Raw genomic sequence first — 25,047 nt, 5'->3', positions numbered from 1 at the left:
TCATACTCTTTTCAGGTGCGTAAAGTCAGGCCAATTTGCTATACCTTTATTTATCAGCCTTTTCATTTTCAGCTCCTTCTAGCAGCAGTTAAATCAGGGATGACAACAACAACAAAAAAACCTCTTCTTTTTTTACTTTCTTTTTTTTTTTTTTCCAGTGGCATATTTAATCTCATCTGAAGACCCTGAAGGATAACAATTGTTGCAGGAAGCTGCTTAATTTTAAATTGAATGTTCACTAATAAAAAAATGATCTGACTATAATTGCTCTTTGTTTCTTGTATAGAAAGGAGTCATTTTTTTTCTCCTCTCTTAACAGGTGGCTGTTGATGAGCGCATCAAGCAACTGCATGAAGCTCACAGGGATTTTGGCCCTACTTCCCAGCATTTTCTTACCAGTGAGTGATTTCTCATTTCCCATTCTTCTTGTGTAGTTTGCACACACATTTAATTGATAATTTTGTAGCCATGTGCTAGTTGTTGTTGAGTTTCTATTTTAGACTGTATTGCAATTTTTTTTCCTTCTATTTTTTTCCCCTGAGTGCAGAGAAGTGTTAAATAGGTTCATATGTTCAGGTCTAGGGTAAGAGGAAAACATCTGCCATTATCAAGTCTCTTTGTCTCCACATCTATCTCTGCAAGGCTCATCTTCATTGTTTACGGGTTCCCTTTAGGACTAACATTTAATGATGTTTAAAAGAGTTTCTGATGATTTTAACCCAGAAAGGATAAGAATTCAAAAAAAAAAACCCAAAACAGTACTAATTTGGTTTGTCTGTTTAAAGAACAGTTCAGCTCCAAAAAGGGGCAAAATAGGACCTTCAAGAAAAATATTTTACAGGATTTGATCACTTAGCAGAGCAGTGAGAGGATCAAAACTGGGGTGGGAAAGTTGGCAGAAGCTGCTAAGGAAACTTTTTACAACTCTGCATAAAATATAATTGCCAGCAAAATTCCCACTTCACCTCCACACACATTCTTTTATCAAGGATGTTTTGAAGTACACTGAAAGACAACTTGAAACACCTTCAAAGCTCCGAGGCAGTGACTAAAGTGAAGCTTCTTAAAGGCCATGTCTTTTCCATTGTTCTTCAATTAAGGAAAGTAAACAGTAAAGCTTTATTTAAGAGATTATATCAGCAGAACAGAACACAGTCACGGGATAATGGTCTCCTACATGCAGAGGGACAAGCTATCCAGGCATCGGAAATAGATGTTACTATTATTGCACAGCTACGTTCACACTGGGATAGAGGACAAACTTTTCTTCTGCTGATACTGCATTGTAATTTTAATAGGTTAACCATTTTTCCACTGAAAATCTCAGTGGGAAACTAAAAAATCTCAGCAGATGACCTGCAAAATCAAAGCCAGGGTCAATGTTGTGCCATGTAAGACTAATGCAGGCTGATTCAACCCTGAACATTTTTTTTTGTCAAATGGTGATCCTATGAATAAATTAACCCTATTTTCATTATTTCTGTTTCAAACCCACTTTTATTTAACTCTTGATCTTTGGGAGTACTTTATCAGGTCAATATATATAACTGCAAATCAGACTTGGCAAGACTGAACATGCAAGAGTTATGAGTATGTGACACAAACACAATGTTTAAGCAGATACTCGTTTTTCCTTGTGACCCATGGTGTATTCTTGGTGAAAAAATAAATTTGTGGGGTAAATTAAGCCAGCCAAGAAGAGATTAGAGTTCCCTGCAGTGCATTATCACATTGTTCAAGGTGTCTTTCTTCTCTGTGCTGTGTTGAGTGCAGTCAGACAATGTCCTAGGCCCATTCTGCCTTATTATTGATAAACCAGATTGATCTAAAAGATGATCAGTGTTGTGATAGTCACCATTTTTAGCTCATCCAGTACCAGTGAGACATTAGTCTTCTGTGTAACTAATTAGAGCCAGCAAAGTGTGGACATCATTCTGGACACTTCATGCCATTTGAGTATCACCTTAGGAAAAGGAGCCAGGTGAAAATGTGCTGACTTTGGAAATAGTCAAATCACTTAGAAAAATGGGCATTTGTGCTTGCTTATTTGTTCTCTTTCTCTTAAATGTATGTGCAAATAAATAACCTTATCCATGCAGGCAAAAGTTAGGTATTTGAAGCTCTGAAAACATGTGCAGACTCCTTCCCAAGTCTAAAAGTTCGGTCACTAAAAACTGTACATACAACTGTATATCAGTCCCATCTTTCATAAGCACCAAATTCCAGACACATCCCCTATCATGTACTATCACTATGCCTGGGAAAAATACCATGCTTTGAAAAACTTTTTATGTACTACCTCTGCTGCATCCCTGCACATCTGGGATGGAACCACATCTATGGGAGAGAGAGAGTGCTGCACGAGAGAGCTCCACTGTCTTTGCCATCCAGCACTAGTGTTTTTCCTGCAGCTGTACTTTTGGGGGTGAACAAGTCAGACAAAGAGGTTGCCAAGCAGAATCAGGCAGGTCAAATGAAGGTGAATGTAATTGCTTGTAAATTAGGTTTCAGTATGTGGCAGACAGAGTCCAAGTTGATCAGTCTGTGGCAACAACAGAGAAAAGATAAATCAAAGCAATTTTTTTATGGTTTTATTTTATTAGCTCAAAACTCACAGAGCATTTTTATCTAAGGAGCTGAGATACACATAAGATCAATGCAAACTATAATCAGCATGGAAAATAAGCAATCTATTGGCTGCTGCATATCTAGTTTATATGCCAGTAATAATCAGTTCATCCTCCTTAACCAAGCATCAACTTCCCCTCTTCCATACACACTTGCTCATCTTAAGGTGCAAGTAATAATATCTCGTTATATTCTTATATGAAAATTTATCCTTTTGTAGTTGATATGCCTTTTAGTAGCTCTGCAAAAAGGCTGGTACTGCATCCAAGGTCTGCATAAAATCAGTGACTGAATTACATTTCTCTCCTATCTGAAAGAAATAAATGTGATCTGCTAATCATGCCAACTTTTTCATGTGTTTGTTATTATTTTGTACATAGAAATTATAGCATCATCTGTCTTTTTCTGCTTGGTTGAAACTAAAGCTGCATGGGGTTGTTGAAAACCTAGCACAAAAGTAATGGGGAATGATGCAGGGACCTCATATTTGTCATGCCCTGTGAGGCAAGGAATGAAGTGGTAGTCCCTGTTTCTAAGCACTTGCAGCCTGTTCTAAAGGCTATTCATAGAGCTATTTCTGAAAGAGATTGGAAAGAAGGTGTGAGCTAGAGAGATAAGGAATGTAAAAGAAAAAAAAAATAAGTATTCTTACTTGTGGCATTTTTAAATTAGAGACAATTCTTCTCCATTGTCTTCACACAGTTCAACATTCTTTTTCCACTCTATCATCTTTTAAATGACCAGGTGCCAGTGTTTATCCATGCTATGGCACTAGATAATTCAGATGTCTCCTGGTTGTAATTTAAAAAGATAGTGTCAAAGGAATGGGATCCACTTGTGTCTCCCTCCATCAAGGCTTCCATCAGCCTCAAATATAAAAGACACTTACCAAAACTGATCCTTACTTTTCACATGAACTTTCCTCTCTCCAGGCCTTCTACATTTTATAATTGGCTCTCTCACTCCACTCCTTGAGCTTCTGACCTTCATGCTTGCCCAAACTCATTTTGCTCTGCCAGTGTCCACAGTCAATCCCAGCTCCAGCTCAATTCATTCCTTGCCAAGGACACAAGAGCATTCACAACAATAGTTAAGATACATCGGATAAATATATTACATGGGCGAGACTTTATATCATGAATTCATGGAGTGAATTGGTTGGTTTTGAAGGACTTGTTGTTTAATTAGAATTCTCTAAACCAGGGTATAAAAACCCAGCAAAAATAAGATATTTCTATTGAAGAGAAACTTGTAAATATTTAGCAAAGTAATTAAAAGAAAATATATGTGATCCTTTCATGGATGATGATGCTTAATTTGGGAATTATATACAGTAACTGAGGTGTGAAAAATAATATCTGCAAATTTTAAACATAATACCAGCTCCAAAGTTTTAAGTGACTCCTCTGGAATAATTATACTGTTTTGACTTCACCTTTATTTTTCTCTGTGATTCTGCCTCTTACAAAAAATGTGATTCATTGTCTCTTGTTGGAAGACCCACCTATTCATGTCACAATAGGTATTACTTTTTCTTTGAGATGCCATAAATGAGAGGTAGCATTGATGTCAGATTGTTTCCAATATCATTTGCAGTGCTATTCAGCAATCACTCATGCTTTTTAATGGCATAGTTCATTCATGTGCATTGCTGGTGATTGCTGAAAAATAGCAGGTGTTACATCTTTTAAAAGCATGAACAAACCTTGTAATTTACTGTCCAGCCCCAGTATGAGCCATCTTTTAGTAAGTATAGCATGTCAGTGAAGTGACTGCATGAAACAGTGCTCACGGTACAACTGGGAATTAAGAATATGGCTGGAACATTCCAGTGGTTTCCAAGCTCAGACTTTAGACAACGTGAAAAACCTGGCAGTGCAAGGAACAGAAAGAACATTTAGGTTTGCAAGGCTAAAAGGCTGATATTCCCATAGCCAAAATTTTGTGATTCATATTTCCCAGGCTCATAAGCTTTTGCTGCCTGCATATGTCAGTACCAGACTGCTAAATCCTTATACCTAAATATGCACTAGGACCTGGAGGTACCTAACAGGAAATACCTCACTGTACCTTTCAGTTTTGGACTTGTAAGTAAGAGCAGCACTTAATTCAACACAAGATGAGGCCAACCTTAGCAGCTTTCATTCAGAAACAGAAAGAGAATGAATGCTGGAGTCACAATTTGTATTATAAGTGATCAGAGTGCATCTGCTGCATTTTATATCAGATAACTGCCACTTAAAAATAAAAAATACAGTCACAGAACTGGGCTGTGTAACCTAGGTCTCTCCTTCTCAGGATAAGCTCTGAGCTGTTCAGGTTCAGATCTGAGTCTTTTTTATTCTTATTTCTGTGCCTTTGTGTTCTCCTTCAGTTATTTAGGCCACTCTCCTGAGAAACTGGAGATGCGGCTCTGAATTCCTTCAGGTTGGGAGAGAAGTCAAGTACTCACTTCTCTCACCTTTTGTGTGAGTGCTCAGATTATTATGCAAAGTAAAGACTAGGGAAGCTCTTTCTTGCACAGGCAGATGTCTTTAAAAGGGCAAGTCCTGCTAATTGAGACATTCAAGTCTAAAAATGCGAGGGCTCTATTACCCTTAGGACATTTCACCCATCCATCTTATAGATTGTTTTCCAGTGAAAGCAACTGTATGTTTTTCCCTTATTTCTCACTGCATACATTATATCATATTGTCTTTCAGATATACTTTTGACAAACAAATATTGAAGACTATGTCCATTCATCCATGTCCTTTGGAAAAATGGGTTAATATTTTTAGATATCACAGGAAATATTTGGAGTTGAAAATATCTCCTGGTAGTAGAATAAAGATAGAGGATAAGTGGACATAAAAAAATCAGACTAACTCTGAGAACTCTCTGAAAGCAAAGGGATTTTATTGTTGTGTTTAAATTTATTTATAAAAAATATTCATATATTATATCCATTTAAATATGGTCATATTAGCTAGAGGAGCCTGACTGCTAGAAAACTGTTTTTCAGCTTCAGTATAAGTGTAAAGGAACTACATGTGCTTCTGAAAAAGGAAAAGCTAGCAAAGTAGCAACAAAACCAAATGCACTTCACAGTCTTATCAGTGTGATTATCATGGTGAATTTCTAAGAACACTGGGCACCAATTCAGCCTCAAGACTTGTGTGATGGGTAAATCACGTTGAAATTTAGGAGAAAATGCCTTTTCAGACCATTTCTCCCTTTGTTTAAAATATCATGGCCATAGCTACAGCTTTTGATAGTTCTTCCCTTGGCCTGACTGCTAAAGGTCTTTAAAAGTAGTAAAACATTGGCATATTTAGAGAGATTATCTTTATGCTTACATTTGGAATAAAGTTAACAAAATTGATTTTACAGTGAGCTTTCATTTTTTCACTATGCATTGTTCTCAGGCAAACCACAAAAACTCTCTCTATAAATCTTAATAACTTATTTGATTTGCAATTAAATAGTATTTCTTGAATTCAAGTTTTATATTTATATTTTTCACTTTTCTGTTCTTTTGTGCTAAGTGATCCTATCTATATAATACATTGGGATACAAATTTCTGAAAAAAATTGTGAAGTCAGTTTTCAAGTGATGATGTTCTCTCTCTCCCTTCACCAAGAAACAAGAAATTTTCCCCTGTAATTAATATTTTGTGTTTGGGGGGGGGGGGGGCGGGGAAAGGGTTCAAATAAAAAAAGAGTTCCATTTTAGAATGGTGTTGAAAATAATCCAAATAATAATTCTACTGTCTCTCTTGTGCTCTTGGCTTCAATATGTCATCTATTTAAACAAGCTGTATAATATTTATTTTAAAGAAGAGAGGAATTTTTTGAAGGGAGTGAGTAGGCAATATGCTATCTTATTTTTTTATAGCAGCCTAATTAATTTCTGTAATTTATCCTTGGCTGACAGAATATCCTATATTCTGCAATGCTACATAATTTTCAAGTAATTAAATACTAATTTTTGCTTTTAATAAGATTCAAAAGATGCCTATTTAATGTCTATTATAATGTTGTCCACTCTCTGAATTAATATGTTTCTAAGAGTGATTCTTCCCCCCAAAATTATATAATTTTTTTGGAGTTACATTGGATCTGTGGATCCAAAAAAATCTGCTTAGTTTTTTCGCCCTGCCAAGTTTAACTCAGATGAATTTAACAACATTCCCATGTTGTCATGATTTGTATGTTGTGTTCAGTTTAGGACATTCCTTTATCCTCAGGCTCCAGAACTAAGATTACAACAGGCATATTCTATATACATATATCAGAATTTTTCTGTTCTGTTTTGCTATGTAAGATGTGGAATATTTACCAGATATTTATTTTTCTATTTCTCTAATTTAATTTGCCAAAAATCACCACCAATTTGATTAAACCATTATATAAGCTCATTTGATCAGCCAGTTTTAGAGACTTCATTTTTAAGGGCCTAAAAGTGCAACAGAAGTTAACAATGTGGAGTACCTGCATCTTGGGGTATCTGGGCCATTAATGACTCCATCTGTATTTATTTGCTCTATTTCATTCAGTATTCTGCTATTAAATAAGTAGATTCTTTTATTATTGCCCTTTTACAGTCCTGTGACATTTAAGAAAATGAGCATTAGATGGATTTTATATTTCCAGATTCAAAGTGGTACTTGGAAACTTCTGGAAACACAGTTCATGATTAAAAGTGTGCATTATTTAGGTCTTATTGTATAGTATTGAACCTAAGCTGCAGATGATAAATCTGAAGTTACCCATAAAGATTCCAGCAGGAAATGCAGGATGGAAAAGCCTCTTTTAACTCCTCTTAAATGAGTGTCATAATTGTCTCTGATCACATGCTGAACTTTTTAATGACTAAAAATCTCTTCTTAAGGATTTTTAGTCATTAAAAATTACTTCTTCTGTGGTTAGACATGCTCTAAAAATGGTATATTTGATAAATTTCTACATGTGTGCTACAGTGGCAGGTGCTGACAGTGTTCCATGGAAATAGTGAGTGTTTGCTTGGGCTTAAGAAGGGCAGAATCTAAGCTGAGAAGGGGCTATTTCCAAAATGCCCATGTGCAGCTGGGGCTTGGAACAGAATAGACACACATCCCAGGTTGTGTGGACGTTCTGAAGGGCAGGTTTTGATTGATGTTTCTGCCTTGTAGCTTCTCAGTTGAGTAGTCAGTGTGTTCTGACATCAGTTTCTCAACTACATCATGCAGTATTAGACCTCAGTGCTACACAACATGGTCTGATTATTCATCACTCTTACCTAGAACAATAAAGAAGTCACATAATTTACAAAATAATCTAAATCTTTGGTGAAAAAAAACTATCTTTTACAGGTGTATAGTGACATTTGTTGCAAAGGATCTCAAAGAGCTTGCAGGTTATGCAAACACTTCTCTTGTGTCACTGTCATGCAGATACAAATTTTGGAGGTGGCATCCTGCCAGCCTGCATCATGCATTGATTATGGTGGGGAAATATTGCTTTAGCACGTTCTCTAAGGAGGAAAACCATGACCTCCTTATAGTCTCTGGAGAGCAGACTCTTTTCTCATTTATAATGGTGTCATCTGAAAATAATCAGAATGTAATACTCAGTGAATCTTCTTTGAAAAGTTAAGGTAGCTTACACAGATAGGAAATTCTGATTCTTGGGGAATCAGAGTTTTTCCTGATGCAAAGATCATCTCATTTTTTTCTCCCTGTCTGCCTTTATCTTAAGTCACCAAATCCATACCTTGCTGCAGTGAAAATAATTGGCAACAAAACAAACTATGTGAATAAATAAACAAACAGTTTCTTAACTCCATGTTTGTATTCAGGTGTTGATGATAATGCTTGGTAGAACAGTGTAAGTCACACAGATCATGCAGGTAGAATTTCTAGGCTGAATCAGAGAATTATTATCATTAAAATGTGAAATGTGAACATAATTCAGCACCTTGCTGAGTTACAGACACTGTGGCCACCAAACAAGATAATGGAAATGTAGAAATAAACTCACTTTTAACTACCACAATGCTGAAAGAAATATATAATAAATATAATAAATTTCTGACAAAGTGAGGAAAAAATAATTGACAGGATATATGTAACACATTTGTAACCACTCTGTGGTTTCTGTCCAAAACCCCTTAGTAAAAATTAAGTCAAAGGATTTTTAAAAAATTTTATTTAAAATTGAAAAAGTACACTAATATGGTGACTAGAAGTCTGTGCTGACTATTTAAATAAGGAACACTGAGAGTAACATTTAAATGTGGACGTACTGAATTTACTCTTTCAATAGCTGAAGGAGAAATAGTTTACCATTGGTAAACATACATGTATTTTTCATTATGTTTGCAGTGCTAAAGTGAAATATTTATAAGATTATTTTTTGTAGTATCAACTGCTATCATCCTATTTAATATTTCATTCAGATCCCTGCATAGATTAAAACAGTGCTGAAGTTCAGAGAGCAAGCATGCCACAGTTTCATTATACATTTTGCCAACAAGTATGAATGTCGGCTTACCATCAAGAGCTGTGTGCACAGGCAAAACAAGTCTCAGCTCTTAGAACACCTACAGAAAGAAATGAAACTCAAAAATTAGGTAACCATTAAAATTATGTCAATGCAAATTGAGTGTAGGGAAATTTAAATTAACTCTTAAAATGCCCTGTATTTTGTTGTGGTATTTAATTTCAGTCACAGCATTGGAAGTAGCTGGGTGTATGGTAATGGGTTCTTACACTGTGCAAGCTCAAGCAATAAAACACTTTGAAATTACTCTCAGCAAACAGGAAATATCTGCTTCTTGAATACTGTAGCACACAGGGACACTAGAGCATGTATAAATAAAAAGTCTTTGCTAGCAAGACTTTTAGGTGGACTTAACCATTTACCTGCACTAGTTTTGTAATGGATAGTAAACCTGTATTGATAATCCAAGATAAGAAACAGCTGGTGTCAGCTTCTGGGCTTCTGCCAAAAATGAAATGATTATTCTCTATTTATAGCTGTAAAAAGTACTGCACATTTTGTCAACTCAAATTTATGCAAGGTTAGAATCATCCAGGAAACCAGAAGTGTATTATAGACAGCTTCACAGCAACCTCTTGAAGGAATACTAAATCCAATTATGCAGAACATCACAGAATTGTTTGTTATTCCTATAGCACTTAGCTCTCATGAAAGCAAAAGTATTTGTTCCTCTTCTAACAGATCAAGAACACTATCATATGTAAGATTTTGTGATAATAAGTTATGACTGCAAAGCTCTTACCCAGATTAATTCAGAAGCAAGAGAAGAAATACATCTTCTGAAAAATACGCAGCAATCTATTCTGTCCTTTAGCTATTGAATTAAAAACAAATCTTAAAGTGAAACAACTGTAACTTGGCAGTATTCTCATTGGGAATATTAATGATTGCTTGGGAGAGAAATATGTAACAGGGTCAATTTTTAGTTAATACAGAAGGGTATTTTGTTTTCAAAAATGATAAAAGTGTAATCTGATTCAAATTATTCCTCAGACAATGCCAATTGCATGTAAGAACCCTTACACTTGTCACTGAGTAATCATTTTAAAACTGGTTGATGGATCACATATTAGCACACATTAGGTTAGTGTTACTGAATGAGAGCATGTAAAGAAATCACACAGTAACTGGTAATGTAGAATGAAATAGTGATGTCTCTCTGACTCATTGGCTTTTGTTTCCTACTGCCATCTAGAATGGAGAATATTGGATCACTCATCAAAATTATATTTTCAGCAGGTTTTTTTTTCTTCCAAGTAGAAAGAATATTTAAGCATCATTGTTAAGAATTTTGTATGAACCTGAAAATAGGGGAAAAAGTTAATTTGATATTTTTAACATCAAAATATTACATGATAGTCTATTTTTTATGCTTTTTGCATTTCTACAAATCACATAACATATTGTATCCTTTACATCCTTTGAGGCTGTAGCAGAGCACAGAAACTGAGCAGCTGCAGTTCATGCCACCAGGAAGAGCAGCTCAAGGGACAGCAGCCTTGGCCTTCACAGCTCCTCTGCCATGCAGTCTGTGAACACAGAACTAAAGGGTACTGCCTGGCCCACAAAGGAGTATTTGATCATATATAAATAATATGTATATTTCAGTGTTTGTATTTGAAAGTGCATATGGTTTTGTGCTCCTGTGTTTGTGGGCCATGCTACAGGCTTCAATGGCAATGCAGTGTTTGCTAGTTTTCCAAAAGATCTAAAACTGTCATTAAAATTCTGGTTCTTGCACACATTTTGGGAGTTACTGATTTTCATGGTTCCTCCCTTGAAATTTTCTTTTCTTCTTTTAAGAACACAAATCTGTGTAAATGTAAGTAAGAGGAAAGCAATGACACTCAGCTTAGCTACAGATGTCTGGCTGGGGTTGCAGAACCTGCAGAAATGCTGAGACAGAATTTTCGGAACTCCTTGGCCACCAGCAATCTGAAACAGGATTATCATATTTATGGAGAGAGACTTTTCACGAGGGCATGTAATGATAGGACAAGGAGAAACAGCCTTAAGATGAAGAAGGATAAGTTGGGATTGGGAGTTAGGAAGGAATTCTTTACTACAACATTGGCAAGGCATTGGAGGATTGTCCAGAGAGATGTACATTCCCCACTCCTGGAGGTGTTCAGGATCAGGCTGGATGGGGCTCTGATTAACCTGATTAACAGCAGGTTCCCAGCCCTCGGTGGGCAAATTGAAACTAGATGATCTTGAAATGTCCCTTCCAACCCTAAGCATTCTAAAATTCTCTTTCTTCTAAATATATTCCTTCCTTTCCCTAGCTTCTTAGCATTGTCCAGAATTTATATGAAATTCATTCACCCTCTTCCCAGCCTGTATCCTGCTCCCACCAGCTCTTCCTTCTCCTCTTCAGACCATCTATAATGGCACCAGTTTCCTCTCATGACTGATTTGTGTCCCCTCTGGAGTCCCTAGTTTCCCTCCAGCCCTTTTTCATAATTCATGTGCAAAAGTAGTGAGGTCTCCCTGTACAGCCATTTTAGAAGCACATTTCATCTCTTTCCTCAAACTCTTATTTCCACATACTCCAATATGTGGGCAAGAGAGAGACACTATACTTCATTTTACAGACTGACTTCCATGAATATGGTACAAAATAGACAAAATATGTATATTGCTAGCTATTATTTGTGTGGATTGTGATTTGTTGATTTTGATAAAGCAACTTGGGAGTGGCATTTTTCACTATCTATCTATTTCAAGTATGAGAGGGAAAGAAAATAGAGCCAAATGGTCAAGGAGCTAATTCCTACTTGTCTGGTAACAATTGCTTTCCTTCATGAACAGCAGGGGTCACTAAAAAGAAGGGTTATACTGGGTGAACCAAACCAGAATTTTTTCTTTTTCTACGTTAGATCACTTTTCTTATGTTTTCTGTTTTAATCATTATATTAAAGAAAGAAAATTCTTGGTTCTACTTTGCTTGACAGATAAAAAACTCCGAATAAAAAAATTATCTGCCTGATTATGGGCTAAACTATAAATTATCTCTGCTTCTAATAATTTTTTTTTTTTTTGTCAAATGAGTTTTATAAAAACCTCTTTTGCAAAATATTTTCATTGTGTTGTAAGGTGATTATGACATATAACAGCATGATAGCCAAGAGTGAGCAACTTATTTCCTCTCTATTTGTTGTGATCATACTGTCATTTTGTCCATTATTTACTGTTATTGGAAGGCAGTAAGACGCAATTAGTAACATGGACAAATAAAAAATAAAAATGTCCGCCATTTAGAACAAGTCAGCAAGACAAAAACAAACAAAATAGTTAGATGGTCTCTCAGTGTAATGCCACTCAACATAGAATGTAAACAAGTGCGTAATTCTGTTCTTAGAAGGATGGGAAGTGCTGACCACACAAGGAAAGAAATAGAAGAAAACCCAGTCAAACACCTTAGCAAGAGGAATCTTATAAAAGAGCATGCCAGAAAGATAGGTTGCTTGCTCTGCTTCGTATCTGCTCTGTAAGCTTAGCTTTCAAGGAGTTTTTGTATTTATCTTTGCAGCTGAATGAGTTCAATTTCTCTCAGATTAGGACAGAAGTTTCAGAACAGCAGGTTAATCCTTCCTGCCTTCACGGGCAACTGAGCAAACAGACCTGTATCAACGTGGCCGAGTGTAAAACTGTAATTCTAGAGATTAACGTTGTCTTTCCTGTTTGACCTCCACTTTTCTCTTCTAGGTGTGTTTGTATGTATGAATGTATGTGTGCAGTCATTTATTTATTTATTTGCTTGTTTGTTGTTAACAGCTTCTGTCCAAGGCCCCTGGGAGAGGGCAATCTCACCAAACAAAGTGCCATATTATATCAAGTGAGTATAAACAGTAATTCATTCCAGCTGCTTACATTTCTTATTTAAGAGGAGAGGGTAATTTTCTTAAATGATTGTGAATTGCTCCTATAGTGTCTAAATGGGAAGGACAAAAAACCTGCAATACATTTCACAGAAGTGTGCTTGTTATCTAAAAACACAGTAGGATGCACTGATTTGTAAGTTGTTTGGGTTTATGCTACTATAAATCACCTGCAAATGAATTAAAGCAGTTTTGTGGTACCTGGATTATAGCTTAAACTGTGCTGTTGCCCTCTATGTGTATGTGTGGCAGGTTTTGCAAAAACAAAAAAAATCCCAACATTCTGAATTGCAGTTGTAAATGTGATACACTAGGGGTTTTTAACTCTATCATTTTAAATGGTTTATAATAATTTATTAAATAATTTTAATAATTTATAATGGTTTTAAATGCATATACTCAATACTATGAATTTCTTTAGGGACAGTACTTGGTAAAGTGCATAGCTGAGGAATGACATGAAACAATTAGCCCCTAAAGCCTAATCTTTTTGAGTTTAGTTCCCAAATTAAGCTAGTTTGCTTTAAGAAATGTGTCTGCATTACAAATGAGAAGAACATTTTTAAAGAAATCAAAATTTGGAAATATCTCTTTCTCATGCCCTAAACAGAGCCACCACACAACAACAACAAAAAGATGATTTAATACAGTTTTTTCTTCTCTTTTGAGTTCTATCCCTGTAAAATGTGCTTTGAACTACTTATCCTACTTCTGAAGAAAACAGGTGATGCAATACCAGCCATAAACACTGTAGTGCAAGTAACAAAGACACGGGTATTGTTTAATACACCTATTTCCATGGTTCCTCTTTATTCTCCCTAAACTCTTTGCAAGCTCAACTAGTGTCACTGAAGCCATTTGGTTGCAGAGGGCTTTTGCAGTGGCACTTCAGTTGCAACTTTCACAACAGGGTGAACTTCTACAGCAGCCTTAGAACAAGTATTTGAGTTATGCATGAAGGAAACTCTGTGGTGCAGTTCAGAGGTTCAGTTATACCTGTTTACTGTTGCATTAATCTTGTAAGTTTTCTGATGTTTGCATTTGGCTATGAATAATGACACAGTCATGAAGAAACTGGAAAACTCTGTCAGGAAGGAGGGGCAGCCTACCACAGACAGGCTGGAAAGCAAGTCGGTGCTCTGTCATATAAGACTCAGTCTATGACACTAACATGAAAACAAAGATCCTCCTTTTCTCTTTCACACAGCATGACTTGCCATTGTGGGGAGGGGAGTTTGGCAATTCCTAAAGCACAAAATTCACTTCATGCTGTGCTTGGCACCTCTGTCTGTGCCACTCACAGCCAGCAGCCAGGGGTAACTGGCTAAAATGGTCTGTGCTGGTCTTGCTTACTCCTTCCTAATTTTAGTCTTATGTTCTAGGCCATTTCCAAATTCAAAGGAATGTGTTTATTTTGTTCACTTTAAAAACCTTTTTAATAGCTAACCAATTGTAGCATTATGCCATGGATCCTAACTTAGGATCCTACCAGCTACACTTGTTTGTCACAAATGAATGATTCGGATCACTTGAAGAATCACTGTCAGAGATATTAACAAGAGTGGGTTCATATGAATTTATAAAAGTGCATCTTAATAAGTTCAATGGTAAGGTTTAATCTATATAGTTACTACATTATACAAAGGAAAATCAAGTTCAAATCTATTTCAAATTATTTGCACATTGACCAAAGAGCCAAAGGGTGTTAGACTCTCCAAATGGGTCATGAGTTTCAGAGCAGACCTCTTTGCATGTAAAGTCCTGATGGAACTTAGCTGTAGCTGGGTCCAGACAGTCTCAGACTTGGACAATGGTGTGTGTTTAAAGGAATTATCTCCATGGATTTCATTAATATTTATTTAGCATGCTACCAGCCACTTACCAAGGATCCATAAGTAATGGGTTTATCCACCTTGAGTAAGGAAGGATTTCTTAGTCTCAAGTAAGGAATCTCAGTCCTTGAGAGAAGTCCCAGCTCCAGTGGAGAGTCACTGCTGTGCAGTCCAGCTCTAGTTTAGAGAATTCAGATTGGTTTGGTTGTTTGTAGAAATGTCTCTGCCTCAAGGAATAACCTTGAGCGTTGTCCCAGGGCAAGGAGAGGTCACTGCCATGCAGCCACACTGCCCAGCAGGGAGAGCTCAAAGGTGGCTCTCTGAGGCTATCAAAGCTAGGGCATAAAGTGGTTGGTTGGTTTGCAGTCAGATTTAATACAGGAGGAAGGGTATGTGTGAACATCCTGGTACCAACAGCCTTCTTTGTTCTTTGATAAAAAGACCCCTGGAAAAGCCACAAGCTATTCATGCATTACTCACACAATCCATGTTCCAAGCTCATGTGCATCGATGCTCTCTGGGTCACTCTGCCCTTCTGAGAATTTCTAGAAGATTACTTGGCCTGGCTACAGCTCAGGTCTTTACTTGCTTTGAAGCCTGTACCAAATTACTGATAGTTTGGTTAAAGAGTCAAGAACATCTGTCATACATTACTAGTTTAATTAAAGTTTTAATTTAGCCACAACTTTTATAGAAAAACTTGCTGTCCTTGAGATATGAAACAAAGCAGTCAAATTTTAATGCATTTTACTGAGCTGATATATCTATTGCCTTCCCTAGCTATCCTCAGTCATTTTTTTTTTCATTCATTCTCATCACTCATATTTCATATTTGCAAACAACTAAATTGTTTTCTGTACCTTTTTGGCCTTTAAAATAAACACTTTTTTTTTTAATCTTCAATGCATTACTTCTTTTTAGTTGTTAATTCTCCAAAAGAACTTAATGAAGACTAAGAAGATACAAATAGCATTCTCTTCATGTTTACATAATTTTCTTTCTGTCATCAATGTAGAATATTTGTGTTAGCCCTCTTCATTAGCCAGATTTGCTACACACTTCACTCATTTTCATTTTATCTGTTTTTCCCTTGATGATTACCTGGTTTATCTCATCACTTTCCCATTTGTGGTGATATTGCACTCAATAATGCCTGAATCATGCAGTACTTCATGCTAAGTCTTCAGCACCAATGTCTATTTATGGTTAGGTATCTTCAAGACCTGTTAACCTCCTGGTTAAAATTTCATTTGTATACAGTTGATTAATCTGTAGCGACTAGTTGCTTCTAACTCTATTACTTCAATAATCCCCTCTTGAGCTTATTCACACCAGTTGGTGTTGGGGTTTTTTTTTGTTCAAATTGTATTTGTATAAGGAACATTGTCATGGACATGATTATCATGATTTTCAACAATGTACAACCTGTTTCAACTGTTCCGGGTGTCTGGAAATTGGTGGTTTCTTGGCCTAGTGTCAGCCCCATGAAAATTGCCTTTCAATGGTCTTGCATCAGCTGCTGCATTTCTTTCCACCTTTCCATGTGTTTCGCTCCTTATGGAGATGCCAAGCTAGATCAGAACTTCAGCCCCACCCTTCTCTTCCCCAGCAAACTGAGGAAATCTAGTTTTTATGTTCCAGGACAGCAGAAGTATCCCAAGCTGCAGGTGGACATGGCTGCTGGGGCACTGAGCACTTGCTCAGCCCATGAGGTGCTACTGAGTTAAAAAAATCTCTGCTTTGCCTCTGAGGTAAAACATGTAGAATTGCTTGAAAACACGTTTTATCCAATCCTTTTCATATTGCTCTTTTTTCTTCTTGACATATTCCTCGTGTCTAGTGCAGAATTTAAAGGTTTTATTAGATTACAAAAGGAGAGGACTATAAAAAAATAGTTTTCAGTTTAATCAGTCCTGTTCTTTGAAGACCTTGATCCTGCTCTTACTGCAGTGCAACCTAGAAAATGGAAAAGAAGAAACAGGCACAGGCATGTCTGTACTCTTTATTAATGTTTTAGGTACTCATTAAAATTTCTAAATTTAAGTTTTTAGAAGACAAAGCAGGCAATTACTCTACAGTAAAAATCTGAAAAGTAAATGGAAAAAATGCACACCTCAAAGACTACTGAATATGCGTCAAAAGATTAAAAAAAGTCTCAAATTCTAAAAAAGGCAGATAATAGAGGTAGGGAGATTGCAGATTTTTACATTGTAATTCAGGTTAGATCACATTTTAGCAGAGCTCACACCATGATGAAAGGGATCTCATGTGTGCATGCATGCACATGCATATTCTTATTTTCCAATCAAACAGATAGAGGAGCTGCTCCAAAGCAGTGACAGGTAACAAATCAAGTGTCTGCTTTCCATTTTGCAGCACCAGAAGTGTCTGGTCCTGCTGCATGACCCAATCCCTCTGCAGTGTCTGTCCTCCCAGGGCACAAGGGGACAGTAAGCAGCTCTACTCTGAACCGTGTTTGCATCTCTCTTGCCTGTCTCTTATCCTCTGCTCTGCAAACTTGTCCATTACTCAGTGCTAGGAGATCTCTGTTGCCTCAGATTAAAGAGGAGGAGTGGGATTGAAGTCTGCAACATTTCTTCTCTCTAAAAAATGTTCAGGAGTCCTGCCATCATGAATGTGTTAAAATCTAGTAGGTGTGACTTCTATATTTGTACTAATCTTTGACATTATTCTTCCTCCATGTATCTAGCTTGCCAGTTAATAGTGTCTGTCTTCTTACCCTCTTGCTGTGCCCATTCTTTTGAAGGATTTAAAATGCTACTGCAAAAATACAGTAGTCTTTCATCTCAGTGCTTCCCACAAAGGAAACCTTCCAAGTTATTTCCTAGCCAAGCTTATTTTCTTATAGAGATTATAGCAGTTCACTGAACTTTGTCCTGCTGAGGACAAAGCTGGATTCTCAGGAGCACAGCTTTGACTCCTTGAGAAGATCCATGTGAGGCTCTCTCTATAAATTAGCTATGCAATGATGAATGAACTAACTCCAAGGACAAGGCATCTCCATTTGCTCACTCTCTTCCACACTGTAGTTTCCTATGAGAATATTTGATTTGCATTTAGTGTATCAGCTTGTGACATACATTTTTGCTAGTTTCAGATCCTTCATTCTTTCCCTACTTCACACTGGAGATCTAGCAGGCTAGTTTCTATAAACATATTTCTTTGTTGTCTTAATTTTTAATCTCCCTCTCAATTGTTGTTTAACCATGCAGCATTTCAAAACAGAAAAAAAAAAGCTAAGACCCCTGAGTTTTCATTGTAAAAGCAAACAGATTAAAGCCATGATTCTTTTACTTTTGTTCAACTTAGAGACAGGATAAATTAATGTATCTGAATTAAATTCTGCTAAGATAAAAAGTGAAGAGATGCTGTTCTGAGAAAATCACTTGGGTTAATTGTTTCTTCTGCAGAATGTAGATAAGTACAAGGCACAAAGGGAAGTAGGAAATATCTGTCAGACAGAGCAGAGAAAGACATGGAGAGCCATAAATAAATAATGTATGATTATGTATATGTAGTGAGTGAAGCTGTGAGCAAGCTATGAAAACTATGGGTATGGCTGACAGTTAACCTATCTACAAAATAAAAAAAAAAAAAAAAAAGGGCATTATTTTGGCTTCTTAAAAGCACAGTTACTACGATTTTTTCCTGTGTTTCAATTCTGGACTCTACATAGAAAAATTGAAACTATTGTGAAGGAAAGAAAAAGTATAATACTTTTCAGCTTGCCTTTATATGATGTAAATTCTGTCTGGCATAAAAACCTAAATGATATTTCTTAGAGGTTTGTCCAAGTGCAGAGATTTTCTTTATGATTTGTAGGGTTGTGAAGTCTTGGTTCCAAAACTTGTCACAAAAATTTAAACTCAGAGTGTAAATAAATGAGAAATCCTGAGCCTTTAACTACCTTCCTAATGAAAGCAGAGGTTATAAACAGATGTGTTCCTGCTGACTGAGCGAGAGCACTCAAGGAAGATATCGTGGGTCTGCTCCTCGTTACCATCTGTCAGCAGGGAGTTACTGCCCTCACATCAGAAGCAACTGAAGGGGATTTAATTTGTTCTTAAATTAATTATAAGTACTCAGCAGCAATTTCAGTATATCCTAGCTGGTGTGGGGGCTGAGGGCAGGGCTGTAGCCTCTGGTTTGGGGCTGTGAGTGAAGGAAACGATGTGCTTTCCCTCCATAAACATAGTGCCTGTTGTGGAGGGTGGACAGCAGCTTCCTCAGGTGCCTACACAGCTCCTGGTCCTCTTGATGGGACACTGCTCATAGTCAAGTGGAGAGTAAAGCTCTCAAGCTTTGTTTTCAAATTCATTCAGTGCAAATGTTCATGAGGAGTATAGAGTCTTTAGCACTACAAAGGGGTTAAAAATGCAAGGGTAATTTTTTTGCAGGTTAAATCTTAAGATATGTTATGCAGGTAACGAGCTTGGCAAGAATTTTAGATGGAATCTGACTTTCCTGTTTTTCTAATCAAAGGGGAAATAGCGACATTTTAAATCTATTAAATCCTGCTAGTCATTGCTTTTCAGCTCTGGGACTAGGAGATTAATATATGAACTATTTTTCTAGGCAATAGTGTGAAAAAGTAAACTTTTGGTACTGTACAAGAAGTTAATGTATTTATAGTGTAGTAGAATATAATTACATACTCTTAAATATTTAACTTTTGTCATAGCTGAAGTTGTTACATTTATTGTAAGCTGAATGTGATTTTTGCTTGAATTTTACTTCATTTCTATTATCTTCATTTTACTCCAGTTGTTAAATGTAGCCTGGCAACACTTAACTGAAGTAAATGAATGAAAAATTACATAATCAATATAAGCTTTACAAAGTTGAGTGACATCTATACAATATGGTTCTATTTTATAGAGTGTATGCCAAATCTTCCATTAAAAAGTAGATTTTACAGCTGCTCCTGATAGCTAAAATGTATTGCCATCTATTCAAAGCCCATCTTTTAAACAGTGTGCTTAATAAGCAGGATTCTAAAATAGGAATTATGTTTGATTTCCACTGGAATGCTTTGAACTTGAAAAGATTAGACACATTACAGAAAAAAATAGAAAGATTTGCCTGTCAGAATTTTCTTTTTTTTTTTTTTTTAAGATCAATTACATACTTAATTTAGATGACAGACAAAGAGGAGACAACTTCTGACAACTGTCCAATGTAATATTCAAGGCAATGGGGAACAATATCTCAGATTCCTTACATATTCGTGTTATAACCAGAAGTCTCATACCTCCTTTTTTTCCTCCAAAAACTGACAGCTTCTCCAAAGCAGCACTTGTCACATCCATTGCCTGCATTGCTCTTGGTCCAGCGTCCCTTCAAATGCAGCCAGCTCCACAAATAAGACAATTTCTCCATTTCACACAAGAAAAATTCCATCCGTATAATAAGAGAGTCAGCATTAAATTTATCCCGTTTCACCTACTGTGCCTTTTTTTGTCCTCTGTGATTTCATGAGTCTAAAATAAGGCAGGAGTATAATTACTAATCGTGCTTTAAGAGAGGTCTCAATACTAGTGAGAAAGCAGTGGGTATGGCCAGGTGTAATTTACATTTCCAGCTCTATTTGCTGTGGATGCACAGCCTTGGCTGACTGAGGAACGTTCTCATATTGGCACCTGAGGCTGTGCAAGAACCCAGAGCAGACTCAGTGCCATAATCAGCCACGCCAGCTGGGCTCTTTCTGTTTCCTTAAGTGGCCTGGCTGTCAGGGCAAGGTCAGGTGTTTTCCTGGATTCTTTTTCAAAATTAATTCATGGATCCTGCTGAACTGCTCTTGAATCTACTCTTTCTTTGACCTTCTAAGACACCTGTTCTCTTGCTGACTGCAATAAGTTTGTATTTTTCAGAATATTCTCCACCCGTCTTTACAAACACTTCTTTCCATGAGAGATTTGTTTAGTCTTGACTTACTGAATCATGATTATGGATTATTGGGCCCATTCTTCTCTTAATGGGATGCCTTTCAATGATTTTTTTTTCTTCTTGTCAAGTAATAGCTGAGATCAGTTCTGTGTTGCACATCAGTCCTGTGATATCTTTATCTTTAAGCCTTAAACTTTGAGAACTAGTTTGTGTATATACTACACTTAGGAGCTACAGATTCTAAGGGACACATAAAATGAATTAATTGAGAACTATATAAATGTCAGTAGGCTTGCAGTTAGACCTAAAGAAAGATTCTAAGGAATAGGTTAAGAATTACCAAATAATCTATATTAATTTTGCTTATTTCTCACTTTCTGTTTTAAAAGTTGAAATTTATGAGATAAATTATGGTTTCAAATATGATCTTCAGGTTTGGCAGCCTCCTGCATGCTACTTATTTGTTTTGAATTTTAAATATTCATTAGATAAACTTTCATATTTGGAAATCTCTGGCTAGATAATTTAAGAAAAACAAACCATAAAGAAATGCATCTCATCTCTGAATGAATTTGGTTTCTTACAAGTAATTTTTGTAACACAAGCATTCGTGGCATTGCATTTTCCATGGCAATTGAGCTCAGAAAATGAGATTATGGTACAACACAAGCAGCACCCTTTATATAACGAGCCTAGCAGGGTCACTGAGTGTTGTGTACAGCCTACGGTGTGGAATAGTGAGTAGAGGTCAAACTTTGCTCATTATCACCTACCCACTCTGTGTGTCAAGGTCCTCCCTCCTCTTTTTCAGCAGGACCAAAATTTGTTAGCATAAATGCCATTATGTAGGTGTTAGTTTGGGAGCTTGAGGGGGGCACAAACTCAGTACAGCAATAAATTACTAAGAATTAATGTTGCTCTAAGTATGTGCAAAGATGTTATTTTATTCTTCACTTTTTTATTTTTATTCTTAACTTGTGTGCTTCACACTTTATAATGTGAACTTATGCCCTATTATGTTAATGAGATTAAATGGGCAATTGAGTTGTGGAGTTTAACATTAAAATTTTTATGCAGTAGGCAAAGGTTTTTAAAGAAATCTATATATTTAAAACCATGATAATACAATCTAATTCAGGTATTTTATATTTACCTAGATGTCTGCTAGGGTAGTTTCTATTATTTCAATGCTTAAGTATTAGATATCTGGTTAGTAAATAACCCAGATTGCCTTTTGAATTTTATTATGTATTTGTCTCCTGGTTTTCTTTATCAAGATATTTTTTCTGTTCACTACTGCAGAGCTAATACAGGAGTAGAGGGGCGAAGATACATTTTCCTGTGCTTCATTATTCAACAAATTTAACTCATTTTTTTTTCCTTAAAAGCTGCATTATTGGAGAAAATGTAAAAATTTTAATGCTTGAGGGTTATGACACTCTGCATGAAGCATACTAAGAAAAATTGTAAGAAAGAAATGTTATAGGCATGGAATTAAAATATAAAGAGTAGCTAAAAAATTACTGTTTGGCATGGAAATAGATAACTCTATACAAACACCTCAACTATATAAGCAACATGGAGCACTATGATAAGATTTTAATCATAACCCAAAGCTTTTCCAGTTGAGACATGGTTGTTATATTTGTTAATGATTAAGAGACACTTTTGCAGCAGGAACTTGCTCATAGACATCTCAAGATGTTTGCTTAAGGGTATATAGTCATACAAATGTATTGACCTAAAAAATATGGAATAAAGAAATATGAGGAAAATAAATAAAAAGAAATTAAATTTCAATTGAATAAAAATACTGAAATACTAAAATAGTTTTTGTTTCCAAGCACTATTTTCTAATCCACCATTTGTCATCATGGAGGTTCTATTAGCAAAGGGATACACAATTTAACACTGTAAGGAATGTGACAAAAGGTGAACAGATTCTGCTGCACGCTGAAAGACAGAAAAACTGCACCTTCATTAGAAAATCAGAAGCTGCGTATGTCCTCCCAGATCAGTGACTTTATCTACTGTTTCATCTTCAATTTAAGTCTTCTTAATTGCCTTTAACTTTAGGACTTCATCAATGGCATTGTTCTTAGGTGGCCTCACCTATGCACCTTTTTTTAAAACATAGGAAAAAAGTGAAAGGAATTCCAAATGTGACTTGGTGCAGCAACAGCAGCTGCAGAAAACAGGATACAGCCATGAAGAGTGGATATGTCCCTAAGGAAACCAATGTGTAATTTAGTTTCAGATATTAACAAAGAGAGAGTAACAATATGAAACAAACTCATAGGTGAATATTCCCTCAATTAAGAGTTCACTTGAAGGTCTGAAAATGCAAATTTGATACATATCTTAAGGTTAAAAAATACATTATGTGCACATATATGCATTCTGTTACTCCTGGGACTCCCTCTGCTCAAACAGTTAAGGAACAATTTGAAAAGTGTTTAAAGTTAAATTCTCATCAATGAGAGTTTCTTTTTTTAATCCTGTTTGCTGAGAATCCCTGGAATGTATTAATCATGTACTGCATTTGATAAATATGATTAAACAGCTAAACTCAGAGAAGTTCTGAAGTTAAGAAGCCTACATTTATGGTAGGTTTTCTTACATCTTGATTACAGTGTTGCATGTCATTAATTTGCATTTACTTCTGTGCTTGAAAGCATCCTCTGCTTCCATTTTATCACCAGCTCCAGTCATGCTGCAGTTGCCAATTTTACTGAGCAGATTTTGTTAGTAAATGAGAAGTTCCAATGTGAGATACTTTTATGTATATTAATCAGCTTTTAGCTACCACATGATGTTCAATTACTTTTTTGCTCTGTTTTGCTGATCCTCAACTATAAAAACACAGTCATTGAATATTAAAGTTTGCTTTCACAGCACAGTGTTGATATTCAATGTGCCTTCTATAAGACAATGCTAATTCAAGTTCATTTTAAAAAAAATCTGAAATTTTACACAGTGTAAAACATAAAACTAAACTCTGTAGCTAAAGTATAATTTAGAGACACTCACCAACCAAACCTATAGGCTTTGGGTTGGGTTTTTTTAACATATAAACCCCACAATAGTGGTTTCAATCAGTATAGAAGGCTTGCATTTATAATTCAAAAATTGCTGTGTATTTTGTAATTGCCTCTGCAAAGCACAAAGGCAAAGCTGGCTCCAAGTTCCAGTCATATTCTGTACTTTCAGAGGTAACTGAAAAGCACATTAGACAACTCTAAATTTTGTTTTGATTCAAATGATATGATTTTCTTGAAGTAGCCCTAAACTAACAGTACACCTGCCATAAATCTGAATAATCATCAGTTTCAATATGTTGGATTTTGTTTTTTTGGGGGATTTTGGGAAGTTTTGTTTGTTTGTTTATATGGCGCTTTTTTTTTCTTTTTTCTTTTTTTTTCTTTTTGTTTCTTTTGGATTTTTGTGCTAGCACCAAACCCCCTGCAGATTTTTTTGGTTTTGGTTTGGTTTGTGTTTTTTCAGAGGGGTTTTTTGGGTTTTTTCGAAAGTTTTTGGGGTATGGAGTGGAAGTATTTTGGTTGTTTTGTGGGGTTTTTTGTTTGTTTAGGGGTTTTTTTGTGAACACTATTTAGAAATTATAAAAAAAAAAAAAAAAAAAAAAAAAAAAAAAAGACTACTCAACCAATGATAAACTATATGGTCTGTCCCCAACAAAGGAAAGGAAAGCAAATTCATCAAGCTACTAACATAGTACTGTGCAGCAGTAGGAATTCAGAGAAAAGGGCTTGTCACAGTGAGGGAAATAGGACTGAAAAAGCACTATTTGTTTGAAGCAGAAATGTCTTGTTTGCAACAAGTTTCTTTGAAGTAATAGCAAGTTACAGATGGTATATTTCACAACAAGAAATTAGCAAGGGATATTAAGTAGCTGGGTATTAGAGAGCAAGTCTATTTGCTTAACTTCTTCAGTCCTATATACATTAGGAGCATATCAAAATGACTTGTTTAGGACTTAAGATTTCTAGTGATGTATTTTCTTTGAAGCTTATCTGCGCCTTCTTTCCTTACATGGAAGTTTCTCTTCAGGACTGCCCTTGATAAAACAAAACAAATCTTTTCTCTAACACTGTTCAATATGCAGAACATTGCTCTCCTTCTTGGAATTTGTGTCCTTTTCCAGTCCATGGTTTGTTTGGGATTTTTCCCTGCCCAGTCATTTCTAGCTTCTGTTCCATTTTCTCCTTAAAACAGCTCTTAATAAGGTCACTAACAATTTCCTGCTGCCCAGTTCCAAG

At 36.0% G+C, this 25,047-nt stretch overlaps 1 protein-coding gene across 11 annotated transcripts in view; it reads left to right on the top strand.

The window, feature by feature from the left end:
- The window catches only part of DMD (dystrophin), a 978,823-nt gene that overhangs the window by 850,059 nt on the left and 103,717 nt on the right, over positions 1 to 25,047 (top strand). For all 11 annotated transcript variants that reach the window (XM_066314017.1, XM_066314023.1, XM_066314021.1 and 8 more), the window contains 2 exons: positions 320 to 398; positions 12,928 to 12,988. In XM_066314017.1, coding sequence (XP_066170114.1) covers positions 320 to 398; positions 12,928 to 12,988 — 140 coding nt within the window. The remainder of the gene's footprint in view (positions 1 to 319; positions 399 to 12,927; positions 12,989 to 25,047) is intronic.

This window comes from Sylvia atricapilla, chromosome 2, assembly GCF_009819655.1.
Source record: "Sylvia atricapilla isolate bSylAtr1 chromosome 2, bSylAtr1.pri, whole genome shotgun sequence".
NCBI classification, from domain to species: domain Eukaryota; kingdom Metazoa; phylum Chordata; class Aves; order Passeriformes; family Sylviidae; genus Sylvia; species Sylvia atricapilla.
The sequence above is the reverse complement of the archived record's forward strand: the minus strand, read 5'-3'. Positions and strand labels throughout refer to the sequence as shown.